The 10,396-nt window shown below is 48.2% G+C and overlaps 1 protein-coding gene across 1 annotated transcript; it reads right to left on the bottom strand.

Moving 5' to 3' along the window:
• Positions 1-317: 317 nt before the first annotated feature.
• On the bottom strand, positions 318-9,333 carry LOC134384857 (arylacetamide deacetylase-like 4). Its single transcript, XM_063106647.1, has 4 exons — positions 9,166-9,333; positions 7,103-7,274; positions 4,447-4,510; positions 318-1,156 (listed from the first exon to the last, which is right to left on the bottom strand). Exons 1-4 carry the CDS (start codon positions 9,331-9,333, stop codon positions 382-384), a joined length of 1,179 nt encoding a protein of 392 aa, XP_062962717.1. The 3' UTR covers positions 318-381.
• Positions 9,334-10,396: the final 1,063 nt, after the last annotated feature.

The raw sequence follows: 10,396 nt of genomic DNA, 5'->3' as shown, positions 1-10,396 counted from the left end.
TTTGTCATCCTGGGTACAGATTTACCACGGACAATATGATCAGTTCTGGGCATTTATTCTGCATGAAACTTATATGTCAGAGCTTCGAGAAAATTTAAAGAAACCTTTCTTCCTCTCTTTGGTATTTATTTCATATTAGTGGAAATGTCACAGAATGGTGCTAAATCCAGAATTGGAAAGTATTAGTGCTGGACAGGAACAGACGTACTATGGATTTTCTGGAATAGTCAGCAAGGCTGCTCTTGCATCCCTTCTCATCCTCCCACCCAGACCAAGCATTGATTTGACTTCTCTTTAATCAATAACATAGAACTCAAGAAAGGACCCAGCTTGTGGAAGTGTCCATACCTGTCACACCTACTCAGATCCCCAAGTTCACTATCATATGCCCTTTATATAACTGACCAGAGCGTTCACAATTTTCAGGGAGCAAGGGAAAGAGAAAGTCTTATTATCAAATAAGTTCAAGCATCCGTGAAAGCCATCGTCCACATGGTACCATGTCACAGGCACCCCCTGGTCCTCCAAGCGTTTCTTATAGAGCAAGGTGTCATCACGGAGGATGTCATTCTCACAGCTCACCAGGAAGGCCTCAGGAAGCCGAGCGATGGTCTCATCGTCCGCTAAGAGGGGTGAATTTTCTACATCCAAAATATGTTTGGTTTCCAGATAGGCAGCCTCATTAAAAGGACTGGGAGACCTGGGTTGGTGGCCTCTGTTCTTGAATTTCTTGGGGATGTTGTCAGAGCCGACCCACTTCCTGTACTTCCTCCAGGCATCCGGGGGTATATAAGCGCCATTCAGGATGGCTTCCTTCCAGGATTCGTCAATGGCCAGATAGTTACACAGACATGTCAGTATGAGCTTCTGGGAGAAAAATGGGACATTTCGGTTCTGCTGATAAGACGGCAACTGCAGATTGACCGCCTGGACGATCGGATAGATCATGACCTGAGCCCGGATTCGGGGAAGATCTGATCTGCCCACCAAGGTCTGGGTGATCGTGGCAGCCACCCATCCTCCAGCGCTGTCTCCACAGGCGACAACCCGGGACGGGTCCACCTCATAGGCTTCCAGGCCCTTCAGGAAGTGAATAGAGGCGTTCAGGCAGTCTCGGAAAATGCTAGGGTAGTGGTGGTCAGGAAGCATGCGGTACCTGCAGAGCAGACAGGAAGAGAGCACACCAGGGCGGACGGCTTCTCGGAGGGCCATTGCAACAGTGTCCTCAACCCCCGTTACAAGACTTTATCTGATTAAATCCTCAGAATAGCCCTAGGATGCAAGGATTTTTAGCCCATTTTTGTTTCTATGAGGATTTGAGTAACCTGCCCAGAGTCACGGAGGCCAGGAATCGTGACTCCACACCTGTGCTCGGTCTGCTTCCCATAGATGTAGAAACTCCATCCAAGACTGTGTGACTCTAAAGCTATTTGATTTGAAAGCAAAACAACCAGCAATGACAAAAAAAAAAAAAAAAAAAAAAAGGCAAATGAAGCTACTGTCAGTCTCACTGCTTGTCAGTAGAAAAAGGAATGGGAAAAAATAAAGTCAAGGGCAAGTTTCTTTCAAGCTGAATGCTTTTAATAACCAAAAATTTCATGACCAAGTCTTCTTCTTACCCAGTGACTCAAAGAGTTGCCTTCTCTTCCAGGCTTGGAGAGAGGAGGAAAGGTGGAGGTTTTCTGACGGTAAAGGGAGGGAAAAAGTAAGCTAGACAGGAAAAAAGACAGCTCAAGCTGTGGAAGGCATCAGAGGCTGGTGGAAAACGTGGCAAGGTTTGAGCTAAAGAAAGCATCTTGAGGTCTATGCTCAGAGTATGTCTCCTTTAAGGAATTCAAGGGCAAGAAAAAGGACTTCAAAATAAGCCATTAAAAACAGTAAAGCATTGGGCTGGCCCGTGGCTCACTCAGGAGAGTATGGTGCTGACAACACCAAGGCCGCGGGTTCGGATCCCATATAGGGATGGCCGGTTTGCTCACTGGGTGAGCTTGGTGCTGACATCACCAAGTCAAGGGTTAAGATCCCCTGACTGGTCATCTTTAAAAAAAAAAAACAAACAGTAAAGCACAAGCTGGCTCATGTGAGAATGAACACTGGGTAATAGAGGAATGAATTTTAAATACAGAAACAGTTTGGCTAAACTGCTTGTATTTGAAAGCCTATTTTAAACAGTTATTATCATCTTTAATTTTTGGTTGAGGTTCGGGCTAATCTTCTTTCCTGTTTTCACAATCTATAATTTAAAAGCATCAATAAGGTATATTCTACTTGTAAGATTAAATTTGGAAGAAGCTCCTAAGGAAAAATGACAGCTTAGACTAGTGGCTTTCGAACTTTGTTGGAGCAAGAGAATGATTTTTTTCTATTAAAATGATACAAGGAGTCCCAGCATATAAAACACCTCAATTCAGTTGTTCTGGTTTTGCCCAAGGATAAGGAATCTACACTTTTACTCTGTCTTCTTCCTCTTGGACCTCCATAGCCCCCTCAAAAACATTCAGGGCCATGGGGGCGTGAACTCTAGGATTCAAAGTAACCGGTTTGAAAACCGCTGCCTTCCTTTAAACCTTCAATTTTGTTTTCTTTAAAATTTACTCGAAAACCTCATCTCTGAAAATGAGGTTTGATTGATTGCAGCATAAACTTGAAACATTTCCTTGATGAGCGATATATTGATAAACAAATCAATGCTATCAACATGGGTTTCCACTTAAACTCAGGCAAAACACATGCTACTCGGAAGGGTCCTTGCAGGGAGGTGGCCCCAGCACCAGGTAGCAGCAAGCAAAACTCCACCTTCCGTTTTCCCATTTCTAGAAGTGAATACTCCTTTGGCTTCTCCTTCTGCCATGTTAGGATACAAGGAGAAGTTAACCATCTGCATCCTGCAAGAGGACCCTCACCAGGACCCAGTCATGCTGGCACCCGCCTCCAGCCTCCACAGCTGTCAGGAATGAGTGCCTGTTGTTTAAGGCACCCCATCTATGGTCATTTGTTATAGCAGCCTGAACTGACTAAGAACCCAACCCAGAGTTGAAGGCTTTGCACAACCAAAAGGTCGAAAGACCCATCCCGTCAACAACAGCTTGGGTAGAAAGCCCCATTTACGTCACGATGAGAAATTAGGGAACATTCGGACCTTAGACATCTTCCCTCTTTTCAGTGTCCTCTCAGGGAGTCTTCTCCCAGGCACTGTCCACCTGCAGCCCTAGGAGGCCGGAAGCCTCTGCTCTGTCTGAGTAACTCCACCAGCCACTCTCTCAAAACGGGTCTGGCCATGTGCCAGGTCTTCCCAAGTATCTGGAAACAATGATATACTAAGCAATTTCCTACAAGGGATTCATGCAGGTGCTTATCGATACCTTTATGTGCCACCTGTTTAAAGGATCTTTTTATTATCATAAAAGCCGTCAGAGATGGACACTGTAATGGTGGAATTTCAGGCACCACGGTAAGCCAGCTGGGAGGTGCGCGGATGAATACCAGAAAGATGCTGCCTTCTGAGTCTCATCAGAGATGCTAAGTGACTTGCTTTCAGCCACCCAGCTGAACTGTTCTACCCGAACCTGGGGACAGCCAAGCTTTGAGGGACTTCATCATAGAGACAGAATCTAAAAGGCCAGTTTTTCACTTCTTTCAATTGCCTTCTCTAAACTGTTTCCTGGTGACTTGTAATCTCTAAACCAAGGCCCAAAATCGCAGTGAGTAGCCCCCACTGTCCCCTGCATCCACCCAAAAGGACCCCTCGCCTCGCCTTTTTGTATTCAAAGGACCAGACTTGTCTTAAGACATTGGCTCCTGCATGGCCAGCAGTTTGTTCATTCATTCGCTCATTCATTTGTTCTAACAATATGCAATAAGCGCTTGCAGAACCATCACCCCAAACAACAGCCAGGACCTGGATTGTAACCTTCAGCCAACCCTCCCATCAGGCCCCCCATCTCGCTGCCTCCCCCAACTGAGGGAAGGGATGCTCTGGATTCAGTATCCATCATTCCTTTTTACATCATTTTATTGTGTCTATTTGTATTCTGAGAAAGTATTCTTTTGATTTTAATTCTTTTTAACTTTATAAAATAAGCTTCAGGCTTTATATCATTTTTATAAATTTTTATTTATGTTTTATGCTACATACTAAGATTCATCCACAGTATGATGTACCTTTCCAGTTCATTTATTTAAATGTTTATATAACATTCCATATTACCTGAATAGCTATGTAATTTAATATTCCCTATACCTTGGTCTATTCATGCACTCCCCAGTTGATGGGCATTTGCGTGGTTTCCTGATTTTTGCTATTTTTGACAGTGCTGTACCTGTCCCCTTGGGTGCAGGTGCACGAGTGCCTCTGGGGACTGGGGCTTCCCTCTGTTCTACACATCATGCACAAGCTCACCCTGCCTTCTCCCACTCATGTAAACCCATCAGCTGTCCCAAACTCACCCAACAGACAGCAGCACAGAGTCGGTCTCCTGGGCCAGAAAACTGCACACGTTGTGATAAAAATCTGTAAGACAAAACCAGTCACAGCAACAGCTCGTGAGTAGGGCCCTCATCCCCCAGGAAGAGCCAGCTCACAATGTCGGCACTGGGTATGTCACCCTTTCTTTGCTCCTACTATTGCCTCCTCTGAAGTGACTCTGGCCAGCTATGCTTGGGTAAAGCCAAAAAGACAGGCCAAGTCAGACATCTTCCGCAAGTCTCCTGAATGTCAGGGCTCGAATGCTCCTTCTGGCTCACCTTCCATACGGTTTTCTTTTACAGCGGGGGAAGCTGAAGACCAGGAGGGCTTGATGATTTGAAATGGACAAAGCCGAGACTAGGGAAGTTAGGCATGCCCGCCCTGGAATATTAATAATAAGTTTATATATTCATATTATTTAAGAAATAAACAATGGTTGGATGGGACGTTTCTATTGGTGGAACAGTACATATGAAGCTCTCAAAAGGCAGGTCTGTAGGAGTAATTAAGTCTGGGACCAGGGCCAGGCATCTGCCTTGGGCACAAAATCAAGAGGGCACCGAAACACTCATCCACATCAATAATATTTTGATACAATACTTGAAGAAATAAAAATGAATGCCAAAAAATTCCATGACGAGCAAAGTAATCAAAACTTTAAATACACATGTTCCTATATTGTACTTGAACAAGTCCCTCAGCCCTTTGGATTCTGCCTCTATATAAATTTTGGTATTTTCTTCATGGTATATTTTTTGCATTTATACTATTTTCTGTAAATAGTGCACTCAAATATTATGGAGTTTTTTGGTGTCCCTTATATTTGGGCCCAGTGCCAGCCCCACCTTAGAAATCTCTTCTCCCGGCTTCCATAGGGCTGCTCCTCTTAAGCTCAAATTTTACCTTCTTGGAGAGTCTCTCTGATTAGAGACCTGCCCTGGAGTGACGCTCACACTCGTGTCTGCTGCATCGTGCTGCGCTCTCTTTACCTGAAACCGCCCTACGCATCTGTCCTCTCCCTCTCTGTCTAGCTCACTGACTGTCAGGTCACTCGGGGCAGGGACTGGGTCTTTCCTGTTCTCCACCGTGTCCCCCATGCCTGGAAAAGGTCTGACACAAAGAAGGTGCCCAGTACATATTTGCTGAATGATTCCTGGTTCTGCCTTTGGAGATGACATTCTCCCCCAACAGCAGAACACAAACAGCCCCAGACACCTCAAGGGGGCTCCCAGGGGCTTCTGAAAGGGAAGAGTGATCTTGGACAAGGCTGGGTTCGGCCGCAGGGAGATATTCCTCGTTAACTTCTGAGCAAGGGGAGAGCACCATGGCTACACGTTCAAACATGGAATGGCCTTAGTTATCTCCACCACCAGGTGGCAGGACACCCCACTCTCAGGGCAGTTCCATGGCAGCAGAAATCAACTTTCTACTTGGACAAACTTTCTCACCTGCATCCAGGTGTTCATCCGTCCAGCCGCACATCCATCCATTTGTTTGCTTGAAAACGCATCTTTCATCCAATTACTCACTCATCCATCCATTTATTCATGCATTCATTCATTCAAAACCTAAAATGAATAGGGATCCGCCACAAACAAAACGGACGTCTTTCCTGCTGCAGTCCTGGAGTTTCCGTAGTCAGTCGGGGGAGGCAGGCAGTGATCAAAGACCCCGGGAAGCAACGAGATGAGTTCAGATTGAAGCAGGAGCCAAGAAGAAGGTTCGGAAGGGTGATGCTGGGGAGGGAGACGGGGCAGCAAGTGGGCAGGGAGAGCTCTTTACATGAGATGTTCAGGGAGGCCACTCTGTGGAGGGACATGTGAGATGACACCAGAAGAACCAGGGGTTGACAGCAACGAAAATCAGAGGGGATCGTCTTTTGAGGCCAAACAAACAGCAAGTCCAGAAGGCTCAGGGTGGGTAGGAGCCCAGCGTGTCTGTGGCACAGGGATGCACAGAGGGGCTACAGCAGAGGGAAAGCAGGAGGGAGGTGCAAGGGACCATTCGGGGAGGTGGCAGGGCCAGCTGGGTCAGGGACTCACAGGCTGTGGGGAGGACACAGGGCTTCATCAAAGGGCAAAGGAGAGGTTTAAGTGTGAGACCGACAAGCTGTGACTGGTATTTTTAAAACCTGCCCTGGCTGCCAGGTAAAGAGCAGATGTGAGCAGGGAGGGGTGAGGCAGGGACAGCAGGTGCTGGGGGGCAGGGTGAAGGGGGCGGGCAAGAGAAGACGGGTCTGGGTCGGGGTGGGACTGCGGAGCTGGAGGGAAATGCATGGGTTTGGATCATGGCAGAGCAGACACACGGGCAGATGGCGGTGAGAGGGAAGAAAGAGCCGTCAACAGCCAGTCCCATGCCAGCCCTGCTGTGACATTACTGTCCCCACCTTGACCTACACTACCATGTAACAGAATAGAAAAAAAACTGCCCATGGAGTCTACAGCACCATATTCTGACTTGAGCCCAAAGCCCTCACTCTGGACTCCCTATAAAAATCTCCAGCTACGACTCCTGTGAGTTACTCCAGAAAGTTCCACGTGGGAGGTGTGGGCAAGGCTGCGCGTGTCAGTGAGGCCACAGGGAAGCTCCTACCCAGGCTTCCAAATACTCCACCCCCTCCATGGTAGAAGATGATGCCTCGCCGGGGGCTGGAGGACGCTGCCTTGGGCTGGAACAGCCTCACGGGGATCGTCCCAAAACGCAGGTTGGTCACCGCCACGTGAAGGTCCTTCTTTATTGTCGTTATGTCATGGAGAAAACGGAAAAATTTGGGCATGGAGCAAATTCCCAGCTTCTCAAATACAGTCCCCTGTTGAAGGGAAGAGAAAGACATGAGACGTCAGGGGAGGTTAGGGTCGGCTGCAGGTGTCCCTGTCACGCACGATTGCTGGGCTGTCTGTTTCTCGCTGCCTCCTGCGTGCACGGGGCTCACCGGGAAGCAGTGGTTTCTGGGTTCATCCAGATAGGGGCTTAGGTTCTCAGACTTTTCCTCCCAAAGCCTCTTGCCAAAGCAGCAGCCAGTTTGGGGCTGAGTGGGAGGGAGGCATTGAAGTGAGCAGAGCCGGTTGTCCAGGGCGCTGGCGGCAGCCCGGCTCTCTCTGGCTCTGTGCTGGGCTCTACCAGCCAGAGGTGGCAAAGGCAGCTCATCACCTGTGACGACACTCGGCATTGCGTGCCCGGAGCTCAGGGTTCTTAAGGACTCTTAAGCTGGGTTTGTGTTCAACAGAAAAGAGTAACGTGATCGGTTAGGGAGGTCTGTCCAGGGGTAGGGAGAGAGAAGGGATGGCCCAGGGCTGCACATGTGCAGAACGTGTTCTTATTTTACGTATAGTTCTGGGATATATTGCTGCAATGCAGGACCCTACCAACTTCTTAAGCAAAAGATGCATTTTTGTACAAAGGAAAAGTTATCTCTGGAAAGACCTGCTGATAGAGATAACCTGCATTTTGGAAAAGTGATATGTGTTCTTTATATCTTGACACTGACAACTCACCAACTGTGCAAAGTGGATCTGCCAGAAGGATAGTTAAAGGTCATTGCATGGACTTAGGCGTGACCACCCGCATGGCAGCCACTTGCTTGAGGCAGACTGACCTTCAGGGAAGCACAATACCAGGTGAAACAAGAGAGACAAGAGCACTTACTACTAACTTGGCCTGTCTCCTTAGGTCAATAGCACTCATGCATGCATAAACTAGACTTGATTTCTCTAAAGGCGAGCCGTACCCAGGGTGAAAAATTCCAGCAACATGCAAACATATTTCATTTATTTACCAAACCTTTCTAAGCATATTAACCATTACCACCTGTCATCTAGTTATTCTACCAACCTGATGAGATAGACACGATTATCCCCTGATGAGGAAACAGATGCAGAGAGGTTAAGTAAATGGCACAAGGTCAGGCAGCTAGTGCGTGGTGGGCCGCAATGCACACTCAGACCACCTGACTGCAGCGTACATTCTTATCCCTACACGCCCTTCATCTTCTCCATCACTACTGCCCTCAGATGCAATCAGTGTGAACTGTTTGGCAGCTCTAAGGTCTCCACCAAGGGTTGGGACACTGGGGTTAACTCAAGTTGCCTGCCTTCTACAAGATGCCACACCATTATTTCCAAGTCCACTGCAACTCTGGGCATGTGCTGGTCTTCCCCCATCCCCACCCCAAAATCCCTGCTCAGAGCCTGGCTGGGGTGACCGCTCTGAAATGCTAGGTGAGTTCATTTATGATTTGCTGAACAAACAGAAAGCACCTGGTAAGCACAAGCCCTGTGCTTGGAGCTGGCCTTTCCAAGGTGAATGACACAGTGCCTGCCTTCAAGAGGCTGACAATCTATACAGGGAAAAACACCTGTAGGCAAGTGCACTGAAGGTGACAGATACTGCACTGATGGTGTCAGTCCCCGTCAGGCCACAAGCCCCCAGAGGACAGGGACTGGGTCTGAAATTGGTGTTTCATCCTAAGAAAAGAGTCCAGTGACTGGCACTCAGTAAACTAGAGATGCTGAAAGGAAAAAAAAAAGAGTGAGTTAGGAAGGGTGGGAAAGAGAAAGGAAAGAAAGGAACGAAGGGAAGGAATTCTCTCTTGGGGGAGACCAAAAAGAGAGACAGAAGGGAAGTGAAAGAGGAAAGGGGGGGGTAAGATACAGAGAGAGAGAAAGAGACCCCAGGCCATGACGGGGCCTAGGATTACTCACCAAAGCAATCACGTAAAGGAATATGCAGTGCAGAAACCTGAACTTGGCAGGATGGTGGATGGTGGAGGGGACATCTGCAGTGAGGAAGTGCTCAAAGACGGCCCAGACAAACACGCCCAGAAAGAAGGTGGGCACCGCCGCTAGGAGCACCAGCCCCAAGACAGCCATGTTCTGGGGCTGTGAAGAGATGCTGCCCTGAGAAACCAGCCTGAGAACTCGGGTGAGGAGGACCTGGCCTGCTTATATGAGCTGCCGCCTCCACCCCGCTCTCTCAGGGCCATGCCTAACACAGTGACGTGACCTGGCTCCTCAGACGTAAACACAAGCAGACCAGTGGGAGCTGGAGGACCTGCTCCCCTGAGGAATGCAGGGACCAGGAAGACCAATCCTGCCCATCAGGGGATGTCTTGGGAGGGGAGTTTCCCAAAGGCTTGGCAGGGACAGGCTCATATGGCTTCCCAGCTCCAGGGGACGCAGGGGAGAGGTCTCACAGTGGTTGCATAGGCCACCATGGCCTGATCCCTCCATGGTACAATAGGAGACGTGGCCAGCCTTCCTCACCAGAGTCTGGTTAGGGCAGGCAAAGCACTTCATTTCCAACTCCTTGGTTAGCTGCTGCCCCAAGCCCATTCGTGCTCCAATCCCGGCTACAGGGGAGTCGCAGCCTAGCCACGTGGTTTAGAGCATCGACTCAGACCCCAGGCTGCCTGGGTTTAAATCCTGCCTTCTCCATTTACTGGCTCTGTGGCCTTGGATAAGTTCTCAGTTCTCTGCATCTCAGCTTCCCTTTCTGTAAGGTGGAGATAGTCACAGTACCTCAGTGCAGAGCAGATATTTATAAAGATCTCAGAGGACGACTTGGCACGTGGTAAGCATAACACAGTAAGTGTTTCTTAAATGGAAATATATAAAATTCTCAGGCTCAAAGCCTGTTTTCCAATAGGCTTCTGGGTCTGTGAACACTCAAGTCTAGGAATTGATTAAGGGGATGTGACTCTGTTTTTATGATTTGAGTTACATTTTTTTTACTTGATCTAGAACTTTTCTGCTTATATGAATTAAGGAAGAATTCAGTAGGCTTCCTATCTATTTGGAAATTGGTTGAGTCATGGGGGCAGATCCCTCATGAATGGATTAATGCTCTCCCTGGGGTAGGAGGGGTAGTGAGTGAGTTCTCGCTCTATTAGTTCCCGCGAGAGCTGATTGTTTAAAGGACCCTGGCACCTCCTCT

Source organism: Cynocephalus volans, chromosome 8 (assembly GCF_027409185.1).
Source record: "Cynocephalus volans isolate mCynVol1 chromosome 8, mCynVol1.pri, whole genome shotgun sequence".
Classification (NCBI taxonomy): domain Eukaryota; kingdom Metazoa; phylum Chordata; class Mammalia; order Dermoptera; family Cynocephalidae; genus Cynocephalus; species Cynocephalus volans.
Note: the sequence above shows the minus strand (reverse complement) of the source record. Positions and strands in the feature narration are given on the sequence as shown.